Source organism: Drosophila persimilis, unplaced genomic scaffold (genome assembly GCF_003286085.1).
Source record: "Drosophila persimilis strain 14011-0111.01,24,50 unplaced genomic scaffold, DperRS2 tig00000000-arrow-pilon, whole genome shotgun sequence".
In the NCBI taxonomy this organism is placed as follows: domain Eukaryota; kingdom Metazoa; phylum Arthropoda; class Insecta; order Diptera; family Drosophilidae; genus Drosophila; species Drosophila persimilis.
In genome coordinates this window covers 7,106,061-7,126,713 of record NW_020825288.1, presented here as the reverse complement: position 1 = coordinate 7,126,713, position 20,653 = coordinate 7,106,061, and the positions used below count along the sequence as shown (strand labels likewise).

At 48.2% G+C, this 20,653-nt stretch overlaps 2 protein-coding genes across 2 annotated transcripts in view; one reads left to right on the top strand and one right to left on the bottom strand.

Moving 5' to 3' along the window:
• Positions 1-395: 395 nt before the first annotated feature.
• Positions 396-20,653, bottom strand: part of LOC6587972 (mushroom body large-type Kenyon cell-specific protein 1) — a 61,905-nt gene continuing 41,647 nt past the window's right edge. Inside the window, exons 3-5 of the mRNA XM_026994851.1 lie at positions 12,419-12,921; positions 11,953-12,350; positions 396-3,735 (exon numbers count right to left, since the gene is read on the bottom strand). Of these exons, the coding sequence (XP_026850652.1) occupies positions 798-3,735; positions 11,953-12,350; positions 12,419-12,921 (3,839 nt within the window). The 3' untranslated portion in view covers positions 396-797. The remainder of the gene's footprint in view (positions 3,736-11,952; positions 12,351-12,418; positions 12,922-20,653) is intronic.
• On the top strand, positions 18,486-19,299 carry LOC6588009 (ras-related protein Ral-a). The gene has a single exon (XM_002012780.2). It carries the CDS (start codon positions 18,641-18,643, stop codon positions 19,241-19,243), a length of 603 nt encoding a protein of 200 aa, XP_002012816.1. The 5' UTR covers positions 18,486-18,640; the 3' UTR covers positions 19,244-19,299.

Below are 20,653 nucleotides of genomic sequence, written 5' to 3'. Positions count from 1 at the left end.
GATGTTGTTGTCTATATGGTCTCGGCTGTATGTAGTACTCGATTCTGTCGATATCGTGGCAGTCTGTGTGGGGCACGGAGTATCCCTGGGATCCCAGAGACCTCTGGCCCCACACGACTGGCTGCTGTTTTGCTGTTTTGTTGGTTGTTTTTCTGTTTTTCTGATTTTCTGTTTTATTTTGTATTCCCATTGGACTGTTGTTGTTAGTTTTCTGTTCAATAAAAATATATATTCCATATATCTATCAACAAAAGAGAAATTGTCGTAAAAAAATGCAAAATGAAAATGGTTCTTGCTCAGATTTTTTTGTTTTTTTGTTTTTTGTTGGTCTTAAGGTTGTTTAAGGTTGTGTGTGTGTGTGAGTTTTTTTTTTTTAGATTTCTTTCTTGGTTTTTTTGGTTTTGTTAAGAAAGTTTTGTTTTTGTTTTGTACAAGAGAATGCCTATTTGTCGATTGTCAAAAACGAAACAATAATACGTACATATGTATATACGCGCGTACACAGCGCGCCATAGGTGTATGTTTGTATTTTGTTTGTTGGTTTCTTGCTGTTTTTCTATGCGGATCTCAGCGGGTGAGTGAGGGGGGAAGGGGGCTCTGTTTCCGCGTTTATATATATGTTTCTTTTATGTACTATAAAAAGAGTTGCTTAATTTGGTTTGCTTTACTCCCCGGACTCCCTGTCTGATCCTGGTCGATCCCTGCCGATCCTTCCTGCCCGTTTTTTTCTAGAAGCTATAGTAGTGGGTGGCCAGCGGCGGCCAGGCAAATGCTGCCGGCCTTGCCATCGACTGATCCTATAACTGCTGCTGCTGCTGCTGCTCCAGCTGCTCGGCCTTGATCTGGGCCAGCTTCTCGTGCAATATGGAGCCGCCGACGGCGCTGCTGCTGCAGCCAGGACTGCGACTGCGACTGGGGCAGGGATTGGGATTGGGACTGCCACTGGGATTGGGACTGGGCATCTGCGAGTGGGTCGTCTCGCCCTCGCCATCGCCATCGCCATCGCCGTCACCGTCGTTCTGGCTGCTGCTGCTGTTGCTCCCATTGAGATCCATCATTTTGTTGTGCCTGTGCCGGTGCCTGCTGTGGTCGCTCTTCAGGCTGCTGGCATCCGTGGCGTCCGAGTCCCTGGAGGTCATTCGGCTCCGGCCATTGCCATTGTTGTTGTTGTTCCTGCTGCTGCTGTTGCCATTGTTGTTGCTGCTGCTGCTCTTGTTCTTGTTGTGCGCCAGGTCGCTGTTGTTGTTGTTGTTGTTGCTGGAATGATCATGATCCCGATCCCGGTCCCGCTCCCGCTCTCGATCCCTCTCCTCATCGCTGCTGGCACTGTCCGCACTCAGACGCTCCCTCTTGATATCCGCATAGACGCCCAAGGGACTGGCCGATCGCTTGATGCGCTCCCCACCGCCGCTCGAACAGGCGGCCCCCCGGTAGTCGTTGCTCTGATTGTTGGTGAACGGCAGGGGCGTCTTATTCACCAGCAGCTGATCGAGCAGCGCATTGCCATGGTGGCCCAGCCCATGGCCCAGGGCGTGTCCGTTGCTGGTGCTGCTGCTGCCGCTGCCGCTGCCGCTCCCGTTTCCATTGCCATCGCCGGACGACTGCAGGGTCTTGCGGATGATGCCGTCGTACATGTGCTCGGCTATCTCCAGGGCGCTCTTCATCGGTCGTTCGTGGGCGTTCGTCTGGTTGGTCTGCTGGCGCATGGCCTCCGCCATGCGGTGCAGGTCCAGGCCATACGCATTGCCGGCATTCTGCTGGGTCCAAAATATATTCGGCTGAAAGCCCAACTGCGGCGCCACCCCATCGAAGAGCTTGAGGCCGTTGGGCACTGTGGCTGAGGCCGCTGCTGCGGCGGCCGCCGCCGCTGCCGCTGCCGCCTGGGAGGAGGTGTTGCTCTTGAGGGCATTGCTCAGCTTCGAGCCGCCGACGCCGTGGTGGTTGCCCGTGTGGTTGATGTGGTTGCCGGGCTTCAGCTTCTCCGGACACACCTTGTTGGCGGGTCCCGTCAGGCCGACCAGGTCCGGCTGGGGCTTGGGCTCGCGCTTCCGGGGCCTCATCAGATGCCGCTCCTTCACCTTGTACTCCAGCGTGGAGTGGGGCACGCCGTAGTAGCTCCCAGCCCGATGCACGGACATCTCGCCGCGCTGCACCGCCTTGACGGCCTCCACCAGGCTGTCCCGGTCGTAGTTGCGGTACTTGCCACGCTTCGGGCGCGTTCCCTTGCCCGCTGCCAGGGCGGCCGCCTCCTGGGCGCTCAGTTGCGCCTGGTGCGAGTGCGCCGCCGCGGCCGCCGCATGATGGCCGGCGGGCAGGTGGGCATGGTGGTGCTGGTGCTGGTGCTGGGAGAGCAGGTTCGGCGACGCCCCAAAGCGGGACGTGTCCGTGCCGCCAATGATCTTGGCCACCGAGATGCTGGGCTTCTTGTAGCTGCTGCTGCTGCTGCTGTTGTTGTTGCCGGATGCTGCCCCATTGTTGCTGCAGTCGCTGCCGGCGCTAGTGCTGCCGTTGCGCAGGCTGCTGCTGGCCGTCGCCGCCGCGGCTGCGGCTGCCTCGTGGCTGCTCTGCTCGTTGATCTGCCGCTGAATGTTGCTGGCCATCATCTTCTGGATGGAGGTGGGCGAGGCCGAGAGCAGGCCGGCGGCGGCAGCGGCGGCACTTGCGCTGCTGTTGGACACAGCGGCCGCCAGCATCGGCGAGGCCGAGTGCGGACTGCGCTCTCTCCCCCCGCCACCGCCCCCGCCCCCGTTCCGATTGCTGCTGTTGGAGTGGGCGTGGGCGTGGGAGTGGCCGTGGGCGTGGGAGTTGCTGCTGGAGCTGTGATTGTTGTGGTGGTGTGGGTGCTGGTGGTGGTGCTGCTGCTGAAGGAGGTGCTGCTGCTGCTGCTGCTGGTGGTGGCTGTGGCTGATGCTGGGCGAGATGCTGGGTGGCCCGCTGACCTTGAAGGACGGAATCTTCAGTATGGGATCCTCGCTGGCCTCGTTGGGATCCAGCGAGGAGCTCGTCTCGGGCGTTTCAGACTTTGGTAGGCGATGGTGAAAGGCATTCAACTGCTGCTGGTGCTGGTGCTGGTGCTGCTGGAGGAGCAGGCTGGCGGCATTGCCATTGCTGGTCTCCTGCTGGCTGGCCGCGAGCAGATTGATGAGCGCATCGTTCACAATGCCGCCGGTGTTGGCCACCAGCAGGCCCTTGATCAGGTCCCCCACCGTCTGGGTCTCGTCCACCTTGGGCATCACTCCGATGCCCGCCGCCAGCATGAGCGAGTGCAGCAGCACATTCGTGTCGATGGGTATGGGTGCCACCGCACTGGCGGGCCCTGGTATCCTGGACAGCTTCGGCGAGTGCTGGCCCCCGCCCTCGAGGTCCTCGCCCAGATCCTCGCTGCCATTGTGCTCGGACAGGTGGCTGCTCAGCTTGTGGAGCTGGGCCGTGGCCGCGATGCGCTGGGCAAGCTCCGGATAGACCGGTGCCGGGGTGGAGGCGTTGCTGTCCACCTCGGCCTCGTCCGCCGAGTCCTCCGGCTCATCCGGCTCGTCCTGCTCGAGCCGCTCGAGTCGCTCGAGCCGCTGCTCGTGGTGCGCCATCCTGTTCATCAGGCTGGAGCGGTGCTGACCGGCCGCCTTGCGGGGTGCCAGCTTGCTGGCCGTCACGTCCTGCAGGGCCCTGTTCAGGTCCTCCTCGCTGTACGTCCTTCGCCCCGACGAAGGCGTGGGCGTGGGACAGTCCGAGAGGGCTCTGAAAAGAGGACAAGGCATTGAAAATCACTTAAATTGGAAGTTCCTCAAATTTCTACAGATCCTAGAAATGTATGCACTGCCTCAACCCCCGCTTGATCCTTCGAGTCAATCATCCTTTATCTTCCAGAAATTTTCAACAGTGACTTTTGGGCTTCGAGGGTAATATTTTTTGGCAGCACCATCAAAGGACTTGAGAGCCACTTCCCGCTTAGAAGGCTCTCCCTTTTTTTTTGGCACAGAGACAGGGTGTGCAAGGACTGACAATGAGTGCTTCTTAAATGTCGACATCAGGCCAAAAGGAAACAGAAAGAAGGACACACGGATGCCGACGACGACAACGACGACGACGCTTGGGTGTCAAAGGCAAAGGCAAAGGCAGAGGCAGTGGCAAGGATGTGCCCTGCCACACAATCATTTTTTGTGTTCCCTTTTTTTCGGGACAGAGACAAAAGATGACAGCCCCAAAAGGAGTCTGGCAGGAGAGCTGGTAGAGGACAAAAGGCATGGGTGTTCCGCCAGCAAGAGGTTAGGGACCAAACATGTTTTTGAAGTTCATTAGACGAATATCCAACAAAAAGAGCAAGGAAAAAAACATATAAATCAAGGAGTAACCCAAGGTATGCCGAAGAGGGCGAATACCCTTCGGAGGGCGAAGGTTTCCGGGAAGAAATGGGGAAAGCGAAAGAACCTATGGAACAGTCGATGCCAATCATTTCTGGGGGACAAACCTCTGCTCAAAACAAAGATACCCCTTTCCCAGGGTAGTGCCTTCTTTTCGGAAAAAAAAGAAACGTACCAAAACCATTTTCACTTAATGCCAACGCGAGTCCAAGCCAAGCGCTGCCTTGACGGGTTGCACCTCCCCCCCTTCCCACCCCCCACACAGGAAAAGGCAACTTTTGTGTTGCAACAACAACAACAATAACAACAACATCATCAGAAGCCGTACGAAATATTTCTTTTCTTTATGCTCAACCAGAAAACGAGACGAGCTCGAGACCCTTTCTTTTTATTTCCTCCTCTTTTTTTCGTGGGTGGCTGGGGACATTGCACCGACAGACTGTCGTCGGCTGAGACAGAGATAGATATATACATGTATGTATATGGAGAGAAAGAGATGGGTAGACGGAACGCACAGCACAGCTTCTTTTGGCGCCCTTCGCTGCGGCACAACGGGAGACGGCCCTGGCAAAAGTTGATGGCAAAGTCAGAGCACAACTTTACTTTTTTACCCCATTTTTATTTCGGAGGAGTCCTTGCCGCGTCTGGAAAATGTCTGAAAATTGTGCAGACAACACAAAAAACACACAGAAAAAAAATGGGGAAAACAGCAAGAAGCAGAGGGGCAGGGGGGCAGGTGGAGAGGCAGAGCCAGAGGCAGAAGAATGCTTCAGCAGGGGAGAAGAAAAATGTGGCAGAGAACGCGGCAGCAGGTGGCAGCAGTGAATGTTAAACTGTATGATAGCTGCCGCACGAGTGGGGGGCGGGCAGGTGCAAGTGGAGGCGTGGCCCTTGGCTGACCGTAAGTAAATTGGGGTCCGAGGCTGGGGCTGGGGGCTGGGGCTGGGAGTGGGGATGGACCGCGGGCGGGCATCATCATTAAATGGCGACAGTTTTTTGCATTTTTGCTCATTTTGCATACACAAAATAATTTCCCCAAAAAAACAGACAGAAAAAACACACACACACCACACAAAAAAAGGGAAGGAAAAGGAAAAAAAATGTGGGAGGTGGGGCAAGGTGGGATGAGGTAAGGATATACACAAAAATTTGCATAATTGCGCAAAACCCGAAGCACGGCGGTCCCAACCTTTGGGAGGATGTTGTCCCCTCCCCCCATCCCCCTCCTCACCGACCATCAGTCTGCCCCTGCAACTGCAGCAACTGCAGCAGCGGCAACAGCGGCACCAGGAGCGAAGGATGGCGCGCAAAAATAAATGAAAAATGTCATTTCAATGTCGTTTGGATTTTTTGTTGGTGTCGTTTACCTTTTGGCTGCACTTCAATTGCAATTTGCCACTGCAACAGCCGCGCTGCCTCTGCCTTGCTGCAGCAGCAGCAGCACGTTTCTCTGCCGCTGCCGACGCTGCTGCTGCGGCTGTTCCTGTTGCAGTTGTTGTACAACATATCCCTGCATTTGTTGCCGCTGCACACGCATGTGGAGCGCATTCATTTGCACCCAAAAAAAAGCACATGCCCCAAACCCAACCCGCAGCAGGCTTTTTTTCTGCATCCTTTTCCTTTTTTTATGTACAATACTCTTTCGAAGGGGTATTCATGGATTTCTAGAGGGCTCTGCTCTCTGCATGATCGAATATTTTGGAGACTATTTCTGATACTTAAATGGGATCTGATCTCCTGCATCAAGACGACAGGAACCGAAGGAAAATTAAATTTATATAAATCTAACTAATTTTTTAATATTAGTTAAATTTTTAGTATAACATAAATTTATGATAAATTTATATACATATATAATTTATAAGTTGTTTTAAAAATGAAAGCAAACAACATAATTTGTATCAAGGATATTATTTTATAATCAAAAATATAATCATAATATTAAAAAAAAAAAATAGTATTATGTAAAATTATATATTTTATATTTCAAATATTTTTATTTAAAATAATCAAAGCTAAAAAATTAAAAAAAAAACCCAACGCTCGCTAAACGTAGTTTACATGGACTTTTTAAGGACTCTTAGTAATATTCCACCATAAAATTCGTAGCATCATTCTACATTTTTCTACATCTAGATGGAATTATCACTGAAATGATCTCTGTTAGGGTATTCCCAGCCTCGGTGGCCCTCTGTTCTCTGTCCCTCCTTCACGTTTTTCGTTGGCGTTTGCAATTTTTCTGACATTTTGTTTTAATTTGTGGCAGCAAAAGGGTTGCTTTTTTTTGCTCAACGGTGTGCGTGTGTGTTTTTTTAAATACTTTTTTCTGTTGTTGTAGCAATGTGGCCCGGTACCAGAGAAATGCATTTTTTACTGCAACGATTTTCGCTCTTGTTGCTGTTGTTGTTATGCGCAATATTGCATTTTTGTCGGTTCATCCCACACCTTTTTATGTGCTCCGAACACACTAACATATGTGCACAAGAGTAAATATATACACACACGCACACACACACACGCACACAGACACTCAATTACCATCCCCATCTCACATTCAAATTGGTTATCATTTTCATTAATAAAACATAATATTCTTTGAAGCAAATTTAAATTTAAATTTGATTTTTTTTTTGTTAAAGATCAAGGCTAACATTTGAGGGAAAGAATTGTCAAAAGTTCACAAATATCGGGGGGTTTTTGAGATCTATCCAAGTCCTGAATTTTTTACGATATTTTATAGAATAACTGTCCAAAAAATTATATAAATAATTAAGGGGAATCAATTAATTTATTGATAATAGTATCCTTTAAGAGCAGAGCTCACAAATGGGATTTTCATTATGGGATTTTTTCATAAAAATTGTAAATAAGCAGAGATCCAAACTGGGATTTTCTTTAAATAAATGGCAAAATAAAACGTTTTTTTTTTTATTTTTTGATGTTTTGAATCTCCCTAAAATTCAATTTTTTATTTTCAATTTTTATAACATTGAAAATAAGAGTTTTTTTGGATATATGTAAATAATAAAAAAAAAAATAAATTTGTATAGATATATTAAAAAATTTGAATTATTTTTGATTTTAATGGTTTAGTCAGAAAATAATTTTAATTAAATTAAAATTTTTTTTTTAATTTTATTTTATGTTTTATTATAAAAATTATAGTTCTTAAGCTCTCTCCCTAAAAAAATAAAAAATAAAAAACCACAGAAAACCCCAATATTTGTGATTATTTCCCAAAATAAAACATTTATTCGGCCCCTCCCCCGCGGACAATTAATTATGATTTCTGCATTTTTATTGGTGTTTTTTTTATATGTATTTTTTGTTGCTGCCGCTGCTGTCTTTCTGTTTTGTTGCGTGCAACAAATGTGCCAGTGGCGGAACGAGAGCTGGTTAATGGGGCGGGGAAGAGGGAAAGGGGCAATGTTTGGCATTTGACTGGAGGAATGGAATGTGAGGTTAATGGTTAAGGGTGCGGGGGTTGGGTCTGGGGCTGGGTGGTGGGTTTTGTAGTAGGAAAAGCCTCTGCCGCTGGCTCCAACGAGAGCGCACAATGCCGCACTCTGTCCCCCCATAGTGGGGTTTTTTATTTCGCTTTTTTGTATACTCTTTAAGGAGCGTATATGTTTTTCAGGGCAAGCCCCCTGCTTAATCGTTTCACCAACCCCCGGCTCACTAGCTTCGGTCGTTAGCGCTTCATTCGCCCGATCCTTACTCTCTCGATCGGTGCTCTCTTTTCACTGGAGACTTCAAAGCAGGGAAGAGCCACGCGGCCCAGAAGAGTATAGAAATCTTCGACAAGCCTTTTTTTTTCTTCTCCTCGTTTTTTTTTCGTCTCATGTATGTTTGGCCTATGAGTGTGTGTGTGTGTGTGTGTGTGTGTTGACAACGTCGAATGCAATTTTGTTAAAAATGCATTAAGTGCATGTGTGTGTGTGTGTGTGTGTTTCGGTATGTGTGTGTTTCGGTATGAATGCAATTGCATGTTGGTTTTTGTTGCCAATGCAGTGGCCCCCGCAGACCCCGGTGCCGGGCCTCGGCCTACACTTGATGCGTGCGCAGGCCACCCACCAACACCCCCCCGGGCACACACACACACACGTACACCTATGCATACATCCACCCTATGCCACTCACGCACACATTCATGGCAGTTGCATTTTTTCGGAAGATATGCACTCATTTCTCTTCGTTTTTTTTTCGTCTCTTTTTTTTTTTAATTTTCGTCCACCTCTGCCGCCGTCGCTGCAGCTGGCGTTGACGCCTCTGCCGCTGCACTCTTATATGCATTTCAATTTTTTGTTGTTTCTATCTCGTTCATTCACGCACGCACACAAAATTATACCAAAAAAAAAAACGGGAAAAAGGAACAGCAACAGACATTTAAACCGAATCGAGCAGCGGTCATTGAAATGACAAAAAATTGTGGCATATACTATATAGAAAAAGAGCGAACAAAAAGTAAATGAGTTTTGGGGGGGAGTGGGCGTGGGAGGGGCAATGATAAATAACTGTGCAAGTGGGGGAGAGGGGAAGTGGGGCGGTGGGGGCTCTGGCGATAACCGTTAAAAAGTGTTGGACTGCAGCTAAAAACCACAACAGGGACGGTAAAAGATTGCCATCCAGATCGAAGCCACAGATACCCTGGCAGTGCCGTCAGTTCTTATGGCAACGGAATGATGTATTGCCTCTCAGTCGATAAGGATCAGGGGATCAATGGGTAGCAAAAAAAACCTTTTCGCCTGGTCTTTGGCGGGAGACTTTGAGGACTCTTTTTTTGAGGAATAATTTAGGCATTTTTGGTATGCAAATTTTAGTTTTTATGGTGGCCTAATGGCTCTTAAGACTGGGATTCTGTTTCAAATTCTTTACAAGTTAGGATCGGGGCAATTTTTCGGCAAGATCGGTTTACTTTTGGCCAAATTAGGTGCTATATTCCCTGCCATATGTTTTGATCGGGGATATGTTCGGTCTTGGCGGCTTATAATCCTTTCCTGCAAGTTACGCCGCGCGTCTTGCAGCAGCGCCCCTCGGTAGGTTGGGCGGGAGGAGAGCAGCAGCCTTCTGCTGGTGTCACACGGGCCACTTGATGGTCTAGTAATTGCTTCGCCACTTGAAAGGTTTTGAATAAAATATGAGGCTCACATCCAGCCCAGGATCTGGCTATATCCTTCTTCCCTTTGTACTCCCTCTCCCTCTCTCAGTTCCAGCTGCCACCTGCCAAATGTCTCTCAGATGATCGTCCAACCATAATGCAGAGTGTCTGCCTACTCTTATGCCTCCGACAGGTCCTTCCATAACCCCCCTTCCCCCCGACAAGGGGTATAACAATGGCCAGTGCACACGCATTAAGCTCTCCTCTTTGCATTGTATTTTACCATTTGGGGGGTTTTTTTGTTTTTGGGGCCAAATGGTTAACGCAGTCGACGTCGCAGTCGACGTCATCAGTCTATGCCAGTTATTACATTCTCTCAATCTCTCTTGTGTCTCTTTTTTTTCGGCTTCCCTGTCCCTTTCGCTCTCAGGGGAGAATTTTTTCGTAAACGAAAAATAATGAATATACACCCAGCGACAGTCGCTCTGCCCGCCCAGGGCCCCCTCCCCCCCCGCGCTCTTCCGAAAAGTGCATAGAAAAAAGTAGCAAAGAAGAAAGACCAAAAAATACACACCCACACACACACACACACACAGAGAGAAAAAAGTAAAACGCAGCGTGCAAAAAAAAAAGCGATCGATATGATGCACTCATTTCTGTCTGCTGCGCTGGGCGACGTCGACGTCGACGCTGCAGCCGCTGCCGCTGCCACTGCCGCCCCCCCTTCAAAGCTCCACTTGGAGTGGCGACGCCGTCTCATCATCCTCGGCAGCGGCAGCGACAGCCTGAGAAAAAAATCTGTAATAATAAACGCTTGACGAAAAAGAGAGGAAAAAAATGCCAAAAATTGCAGCGTCAGTGGCTTTTGTGCCTCAAGTGGTTGGGGGGTGGGGGCACGGGGCAGGGTAGGTGTGCCTTAGAGGGGTGCCCTGGGGTTGAGTTACGGTCATCTGGCTTAAGGCTTATTTATTGGTCGATCTTTAATCGGCAAATAGTTCTATTAAGGTTTATTCAAGGCTCCAAGGACATCGGGCGGTGCTTTTGTCCTTCAGCTGGAACTCGAACACAGCTCTTGTGTCTCTGCTTTCCTTGTACATAACTCCCACCTTCCAGTGCAACCGCAAAACACTTCCTTTTCGCCCGTTTATTCATTGTTTTTTGTACATTTTTTCGACATTTTTTTTGTCGTATGACAATTAAAATAGGTGTACGAGATGGTGCATGACGGCGGCGACGGAGACGGCGATGGCGGCTGCTAACAAACACTTGGCCATGCTTTAGACAATAGACAAGGACTGGCGCTGTTGCGGCTCAAGTGGCAGCCACCGACCGCCGCGGTTGTCGTTGCCACAGTCTCACACACACACACGAAAATTCGCAACCAAAAAAAACAAAAAAAAAAGAAAGAGTAATGACAAAAATCGTGGAAAGTGCTGGAAAATTATGCACACGACGCCTGGGCTTCCCGGGCGCTAACAAGGGGATCTGTCGTCTGAAGTTGTATGCCCCAAACACACACACACACACAGAGAGCGAGGCAGAGTAATAATAAAAGGTGCTCCTGAACATTTTAGAGTAATTAAAAAAAATGCCAAGGACCAAAATATACAAAAAAGAAAAGGAGAGCGAATTGAAAAAAGATTGCGGAAGAGCTCAAGGAGTTAAGATGCACACACACACACACGCACACATATATAAATTTATGTATTCCTTTTTTTTTTTTGGGGGAAATTTGATGGAAATTTATGCGGCCATCCGCCCACCTGCCTAACGCCTGGTAATTAAGCGGGGGGGGTGGGCCAGGGCACCAATGCAATGTGCCACCAGGCGTATGTGTAATTTTCGGCATCGTTTCATAAAGCACACACAGAGAGACAGAGACAGAGACAGAGGGAGATAGCGACACACAGTTGTATAATTGCACAATTTTTACATAGGCATATAACAATAAAGCTTCGGCTGCAGCATCCACACAGCCACATGTGTGTTTGGCCAGGGAGGGGGGAGTGGGTGGCGTGGGGTGGGCTGCCCCGTTAAGTATGCTACAATAAGTGCAGTGTCAGAGGCGGCGGGCCAGCAGGCGCCCAAAGTGCAATTATCTCATGTATTGTCTGCCACACGATTCGGTGTTTTTCCTTCTCTTTTTTACCGCCCGTATGTGTGTGTGTGTGGCTATGGATACCCTCTCCACAGAGCGGGTATACTAGATCTATTCACGACTCTCCAAAGCAGTCGATTAGGGTATTCCCCATTCGTCACCCCAAAAATGCTTAAATATTAATTTCCACCTTTTTTTCCTCCCCCCCCCCCCTGCTTTTTTTTCCGTTTTACATGAATATTTTTTTGTGTATTGTGTTTGGGGGCGAATTCTTTTTTGTTAAATATTTTTTGGCGTTTGCGCAGAGATTGCCAGATTTATGTTCCAGTACATGCTTATATATATATTGGTTTTTTATTATATATTCTAGGGTATGGCATGGCAGGGGTGCCACTCACCTGATGGACTTTACATCGCCGCTAATCGATGAATTTGGCGATGGCTTGCTGCTAAGATCGAGCGGGGCATCGGCACTGGGACTGGGTGTATCTTTGAGTGCGGCACTGATGGCGGCTGCCGATAGCAGTTCTGAGGTAGTTGTTGTTACCGAGTTGTGTGGCGGATGTTGCTGCTGCTGTTGCTGTTGCTGTTGCTGCTGGCTGGCCAGAGAGTTAATCAGATTGAAGTCGGCCAGCAGCGAGAACTGGGCCAGCTGGGCGGCCATCGAGTCCATGGATGTCATTTTGGCTGCCCGTTGGGTGAGCAGCTTGTACAGTTCCAGGGAGTTGCCGCTGTTGGCAATGTTGCGTGCCCCAGACTGGTGCAGTGATGCGCTCGAGTTGCTGTCACTGTCGTGCTGCTTGGAATAGATTTAAGGTTAATTTCAAAGTCCAAACTGCGACTCCACGACTCCACTCCACTCACTTGACCGTTGTGGTATATGGGGCCTTTGCTGGTGCTGCTGCTGCTGCTGTGGACTGTGGCTGTGGGTGCCACCGTTTCGGCCACCAATTGGCCCTGGGCGTTCACCGTTAGCAGGCGACCGTTGACACAGAAATTGCACTTGTCCGACGGTCTCCAATCGTTGGGTTCTGGCGGTGGTGATGGTATACTTATGGGTGTTGCTGTACGTGATGAATCCTGTGATGTTTGGTTATCTGTGGAATTGCCAACAACTTTAGACCCAAGACCGCCTGAAGATCCTTTGAAGGACTCACCAAAATCCTCCTCAAACTGCTGCTCTAAACGGTGGTGCTGGTTCTCTGGCTTACAGTGGTTTCTGTTGTCCTTGTTGTCCTCGTCCTCGTCGGAACCGGCTGTCGCTATGGGCTGTTGCTCCTCGATATTCAGTTGGCTGCGCGTCGCTTGCTCTTGATAATTTTTCCATTTCCTGCGACCCATAAATTCCTCAGCAACACGTTCTAAGCCTAAGCAAAAGATACAATGAAGCACAAAGATACGAAATATTAATAAACTGTAAAATTCTTGAGCGGTTCTTGAGGTTGGGATTATGCAAGGCTTTACCCCCCGCCCCCCCCTCTAATAGACTATAATTACTGCCTGTGGTGGCAATTATTTCCAAACAATTTTCCATCACATTTCCATTTGTTTGGTCTCTCGCGTTTTTTTTTTTTGCGCCTGGGAATTTGTGCAGACAGAAATTACTTAATTGAAATGCAATGCAAAGGAAAAGTATAGAAAAGAAAAAATAAGTATAGGAAAAGAATGTCGGGTCGGGTACTCTGTATTTAGGAAGGGCCCACACTGCGTATGCGTAATTGTCGTATGTGGAGTCCTTCGTGCTGTGTGTGGCAATGGAAAATTGATAGATTTGTGTATTTGCACTGCAGCTGCATTTCCTATGGCATATCCTTCGTCTTGGCCGGGCCGAACGTCTAATTGCCACAAAAGTTATGCAATTTAATGCAAAATGCAGGTGGTCGCTCGCCCGCCCGTAGCGAGAGCCCCGCCCACTTCAATGGCCAGGCATGCGTGCCTCAAAAGCAAAAGTTTTGCGCATATGGCAAAAGGCTACGCGTCAACTCACACGAAATGCGAATTAAAAGAAGCAAAACGGGGCAAAAAAACACAACAAGAAGGGGGGGAATATAGCGACTCGGGGATACCCCGGGTTATTCGAGGCAACCTGGAGTAAGCAGCATCATTGGGGAGAAGGGTATCTACTAGATTCCTGAATATCGTTGCGATCGTATCACTAGTATAGCTGGAACAAAGAAAACAGTGTTCCACTCTCTCACAGAGTAGCTTAGCAATACAAAAAGGTGACTTTTAATGTCTGTCTGTCTCTCTCTGTCTCTTGCTAGCTGTCCTTTATCTATCCTTTAGTAGTATATGCAGAATCATTGAGGATCTAGACTCCTAAACACAACAGGAAGGGGGGAATATAGCGACTAGAGGATACCCCGGGTTATTCGAGGAATCGAGAAATAAGCAGCATCATTGGGGATCTGAGCATCTACTAGAATCCTGAATCTCATTGCGATTGGACCATTATTATACCTGGAATAAGGAAAACAGTGTTCTACTCTCTCGCAGAGTGGCTTAGCCACGATAAAGGGTGATTTTTAGTGTCTAACCCTCTCTCTGTCTCTTGCTAGCTCTCCTCTATCTATCCTAGAGTAGTATATGCGGAATCATTGAGGATCTTCCCTAACTAGAACCAAGAAAACAATGTTTTACTCTCTCACAGAGTGGCTTAGCCACAATAAAGGGCGAGTTTTAATGTCTGCTGCTCTCTTTCTCTCTCTTGCTAGCTCTCCTCTATCTATCGTTAAGGATCTTCCCCAGCTAGAACAAAGAAAACCATGTTCTACCCTCTCACAGAGTGGCTTAGCATTAAAGGGCGCTTTTTAATGTCTATTTCTCTCTTCCTAGCTCTTGCTCTTGCGTGCGTCTCCTACTGGCCACACATGCCACATACCCCTCGAGATCCCTTGAGCCTTTAAAGGGTATCCGAAAAACACACATAAGCCAAATTAAATGCGGAAGACAGAGGGTGTGCCCGAATGGGACTTGTGTGGAGTAGGGGAATCCCTGCAACTGCATTTTGTGGCATTTCTAGTGCATTTCGGCACAAGACCGAAAAAAACCCCGGAAGTTGTGGGGGAAAAAAAACAAATGAGAAATGAGAAATGAGAAATGGAGAAATGGGAAATTCTAGCGCCGCAGCTAACTAGTGAGCGGCGTTGTCCTTGTCGCTGCTGCCCCGGCCGCCTCGTCGTCCTGATTGCGCACAAGTGCGTGCGTACGGTGCGTGCAGCTGCAACTTTGGGGCTGAAGTGGAAGTGGGGCAACGGCGACGGGGGAGGGGGAGGGGCAGGGGGAGGACGCACTGCAGCTGCAGCTGCTCATTCCGGCGCGAAAGTGGAGCGGCATGTTCAAACTTTAGCCGTGTAAAAATTGCATTGCTTTCCCAGTTGCCGTTGCAGTGGCAGTTGCAGTGGCAGAGGCAGTTGCAGCTGCAGTTGCTGTTGTTGCAGCTCCGCTTTTTTAAGCGCTCAAATAAACAGGGTCGTCGTTGTCGTTGTCGCCGTCGCGTCAGAGCTTCGGGGGTTGCCATCGCACCGCGCACCGCACACCGCACACGCACCGAAAAAAAGGGCGAAAAAAGAGCGAGGTGAATGCACGCACGGGACTTGCGGAAACTCAAACTTTAAAATGCAACCAGTCCACCAGACACAGCCACAGACACACACACACACAGCCTGCCAGGTTAAAAAATGGAGGGAAAATGAAGAAGGTCTCCCACGAAACGTAGATACTCTTCGGGGAAAGGCGATCCATGATGGGTTTTAAGGGCAGTATCGTTACTTATTGGATTCTTGGTAGACCAGGCCGCATTTCTAGGCTGAATCTTCGACTCAAACAATTCCTAAAGGACGCCCAAGGGTCTCTCTTTAATCTTTGATCTGCCAGGAAAGTACCCTGTGATCGCATACTCCTACTCTACCCTGCACACGCATCTGCCATGTGCCACCTGCAGGGGTTGCAATGCCAATGCACGCAACGCACGCACAATGCAGTGCCAGCCCTGTCTCTGGTATGGGTGTATCTATGTGCTGTGCCTCCCTATGCATGTGGTTGGGCGACACAAATTGCGTACGAAGATGATGACGACAGCCGCAAGGCGGCATTTCAATGCTGTTGCCGGTTCGTTCCGTTTCAGGCTCTGGGTCGTCCCGGTCTGCCTCCGCAGGTGCCCAACGAAGGGGTATATTCGTGCGGGAAGGCCAGGAAAAAGCGGGGCCCAGAATCTACTGGGTAGGATTGATCCATCCAGGGTATCGTGGCTTCTCTTCCACCTCTCTCGTTGCCACTGTCTGACGCCTTGCGTTGCACATTATGCCAGGCAGAGCCGCAGACAGAGCCAGTGCCTGAATGTATGCTAAATAGAATTTTTTTAGCGGCTCTAACTTAAATATTTGTATGCATAGGAGTGCATGTCGTCAGCTCTAGGCCCCCCCCCCCCAGGTCCCCTACGACCCACACGCGAGGGCCAGAGAGTGGGTTCTACGTGACATGTCATGGGAGAGGATTCGGCTTTGGGTTTGGGTTCGAGTTTGGGTTTAAGTTTGCTTTACGTCTGCCCAAACTGTCAGTTAGTTTCGCTCTCTGTCTGACTGTCTGTCTGTCTGTTTGTTTGTTTGTTTTAGGGTCGATGCGGTGCCCCTTCTGTGTGTGCGTGTGTGTGGCAGCAAAAAACAAATAAACAAACAGACAGAGGGACACCGGGAGAGACGGAGGGCAAAACAAAAACGAAAGTGCGTTTAATCAAAGTTAGATATTAAAGCCAAATGCCTGAACTAATTTGTGAATGGTGCGGCAATGGGGCGTATGATTAATATTCATTTTGTTTGGCCAGGAGTTACCTCGCTCCAGCCAGCGAGGAAACAAACATTGAAAAATTAAGCAATTATAAACGGAAACTCATTTAAAAAAAACACACACACACACACATGACACGTGGATATGCAAATGGCATGCGCCATGAGAGAGGGAGAGAGAGAGGAAACGCATGAAAAGTGGCAAAAGAAATGAAAGAAATGCAACAAAAAAAAAGCAAAAAATAAACAAAAAATAACCGAAGATTTAGATACCCTAGGCAGATCGGTTGGGGCGATCAGGGGGGAGGCCAGAGGGTACTATTCGTGGGCATTTTATTCCTTTTAAAATTGTCAGAAATCTGTAGCCTTTTCCCTTCTTTCAAGCCACAAAAATAGTCTACAATTTTCCTAAATATATATTTTTTGGTTACCCTTAAATTCTCTGCCCAAATCGGCTCCCAAATCCTTATACCCTCTGCCAAAAGGGCAAAAAAAAGAGACCGAAAAAACGAATGAGCGAAAAAAAATGCAATTATCGATTAATGTACCACATTATATGGCTCACATATACATAAATACATGTGCATATACGGCTGCGACAGCTGTGTGTGTGTGTGGCAGATAGGCCCTTATGTGCCACACACACGCGGGTACACACGGGTACATGCCTATATGCACAGATATGTATGTGTTCGTGGAAAAGTCATTAAAAAATTGCTGCATTTTTCTGCTACCGGCTGTTGTTGTTGTTGTTCTGTCAGCCTCATTGAATTTTATTCAATTCCCATCCTTTAATTTCCTTCGGGGGGGATCTGTGGCTGGGGCTGGGCTTCCCTGCTGTCAAGTCGTTTACATAAGCAAATTACTGTAATGATGATACATTATGTACTGCCAACGGAGGGGGGTGTCCCTCCCCCACACTCTATTGTTGGGTGTTGGTGTCATTCGCATTGAAATGTTGTACATAAAGGGATAGTCTCCCCTCCGCCCCCCACCCAAGTCGCTCCGACAGAAGACAAACAACATTCGACATTTCCGCAGAAAGTTTTCCTCCATTTATTTTTTTTTGGCGCAATGCGTGCCATAATCCAAATCCAAATGTCAGAAGGTGAATACGTAATATTACGTATACGCGCCCCGCCTTTATAAATACTGAATGGGACTGGCCGGGGAACGTCTGAGAAGGTGTTGGACCCGGGGGGACAGGGACTGGGACAGATGCCACCGTTCACAGACAATTAGAGACTCCTAACTGCGCGTCGATCCGATTTAATTGCCTGGCGATGCAGCCGCTACGATTAATTGCACAACCATGGGATTGAAGCAAAAAGAATCAATTGCTGAATATTTGAGCGCTTGGCATAACCATATATCCCTGGATGAGGGAAAGGCATAACAGGCTTTAGGTTTTGGGTCCCTAAAGGTGCCCTCAAAAATACTTTTAATTAGAAATTCAACAAATTGTGGGTTCAGCTCTGGCTCTGGCTCTGGCACTGGCTCTAGCTGACACGCCATCGTATTTTGCATAACATTTTGAGTTATGTCTAATGTCAACGTACTTCCACTCTGCCACGTGGCGGCTGGGGGTGGGTGGCCCTAGCCGGCCGGCGAGCGCAACAACAAATTGGTCAGAATGTGCTGCACAAGGACAACAGAAGAAACAAAAGCCAAAAGTCAGCGGCAAAGGAAACAAAAAACACAAACAAAAAAGCGCAGAAGGACCCAGAGGCAATGCGTGGAAATGAACGGTAAACGGAGTACAGTTTAGCTCTTTTTCGGGCGCGGGGGGTGGTGCCCCACGCCTCTCCATTTGAAGGGACATGCAACTGGCCACAATTCTGCGTGCTTAGGGGCCGAAAAAGCAGGGGACAGGCCACGTTGAAATGTAAATGAATTGCACTAAATGCGAGGACATACGCAGCAGGACACACACACACACACACACACAGATGAGTGGGACAATTCTAAGCAGGCGGCAGTGCTGACAGGCTCTCCCTCGCCATCGCCCTCGCCGAACCATTAGCAACCCTCAACCCCTGAAAAGAGCTGCAAAGAAATGTGCTCAGAGGGTGGAGTATCTAAGGCTTGTCGCATATGGCAATTTACATGCAGAAAACATCAATACACACACACACACACAGGCACACACCATGTAGGAGGAGTGTCTTTTGTGGCCTTGGGGTCACGAGGGGTACAACGATTTTGATCAGCTGTTTGCCACACAACAAATACTCTCCAGTTCGTATTTGCCTCTGTGAAATTTTTGTCAAATATATAATCTCCAATTATTTGTCTCTCAACTATGTCGGAGCCAACGAGCCACGTGCTGCCGCTCCACAGGATCATCATGTTGGGCGGCGAGGGCGTGGGCAAGTCCGCCCTCACGCTGCAGTTCATGTACAACGAGTACAACGACGAGTACGAGCCCACCAAGGCGGACATCTACAGGAAGACCCTCCAGCTGGACGGCGAGCAGGTGCAGATCGACATCCTGGACACGGCCGGCCAGAAGGTGAATGTCGTGATCAGAGACAGCTACTATCGCCGGGCCGATGGCTTCCTCTGCGTCTTCTCCATCGCCGACGAGGGCAGCTTTCAGGCCATCCAGGCAGCCAGGGACCTTGTCCTGCAGCTAAGGAAGGACGAGAGCGTGCCCTTCCTGCTGGTGGGCAACAAGAGCGACCTGCAGGAGGAGCGCCAGGTGCCGCTGGGCGAGTGCCAGGCGCGGGCTCGCAAGTGGGGCGTCTCATATGTGGAGACCTCGGCCAAGCTCCACCAAAATGTGCATCTGGTATTCTACGATCTGATGCGACAAATATCCTCGCGAAAGGCCAGCGAGTCGATGGCCACAAACGGTGGCAGAAAGTGTAAGAAAAAGGGCTGCCATGCCTGTGCCATTCTTTAGGGCGTAAAAGTGCGTTAGTTTTGCAATAAATTGATGTATCTGTATCTTTTCCTTCTTAGGGTATCCATTGGGGGGCATAGAATCGGTCGGAGGCGCCACAAATTAGAGGAGGCAGCAGCAACAAATTCGATTGCCTCATTCGGCTCGTCGTTTCGTCTCGATTCGGCAGTCATCTTGTTTTTTTTTTTTTGGCCTGGCGTGGGTGCCTGCCCTCCCCCCCTCTCCACACACACACACACACACACACACGGATACGTGTGCATGTGTGCTCGTGCTATCGTTGTCCCGCTCTAATGCGCTTTCGTATGCACTTTTCGGCCCCGCATGGATTCTGATTGGCTGGCAGCCCAGTTTTCGGCCAAAAAACGAAACACGAAACACGAAAATTTTTGCTTCTTTTGCAGCAGTTCCTCGTTTCAATTGCATTTGATTGCATGTTTGTTCAGGTTTGTTTTGGGGCCTTCGAATGGCAAGTGCAGCCGTGCAATTGGTGGAAAGGAAATTGCCATGAATTTGGGCAGTTGGCTGGGGCAGGGTCGGGGGCCGGGGCAGGGGCAGCACCCGACTAAAGTTACCATAATTGATGTGCTAAGTGCTCATGTTGGAGAGACCCTAGCCGGCTGTGCCGCCTCGTCCTATTGCCAATTGCTAATTGCAGGTGTCGGTCGTGCCGATTGAAGGGTTGCCGCTCAACCGCTTTTTCGGGGGCGGTAAAACAGTTGTCTTTCGAATGTTTTGGCCCATGATTGGGCTTCAATTATGACAGGAAATCCATATGTGGCGACTGTGGTGGTGGCTGCCACGAAGACATATTGATTAATGTTTCAATCCCCTGGGATTGCTCTGTCTTGGGGTTGGGCGTAAGAAAAACATTTTAGAATTTAATGTTCCCGCAGTTAAATTAATTTAATTAATACTTAATTTACATATAAAATATATTAAAATAAATAAAAATACATATGTATACAAATATGTAATTTAAATATGAAATACATAAAAAAAATAATAAAAATAATAACAAATACAAATAATAATAAATAATAGAATAAAAATTCATTTGAAAATATTTAATTTAAAAGTGTAATATTGTTTTATAATCAAGTACAAATAACATAATACATTTAAAAAATTGTAATATATTTATTTTTTATATACTACATTTTTTTTTTCATTTAGTAAAGGCTTTGTATTTTGGCTATAAAATAATAATACAATTTGTGGTTTGCTTTTACTAATAATAACGTAATAAAAGTGATAACACTCTCCTTTTACAATTCGCACACTCGGAGCATAGAGATTGTTATAGATCTTCGATTCCCAGGGCCTCCACGAACTGCTTTTAGAAAGTGACTTTCATTCCGTCTTCACGCATAAAATATGTGTATTAAAAGCCTTAAAAAAGTAACTGGA

Coding starts and splice junctions, on each gene's coding strand:
- LOC6588009 (XM_002012780.2), top strand. CDS start 18,641: ATGTCGGAGCCAACGAGCCACGTGCTGCCGCTCCACAGGATCATCATG.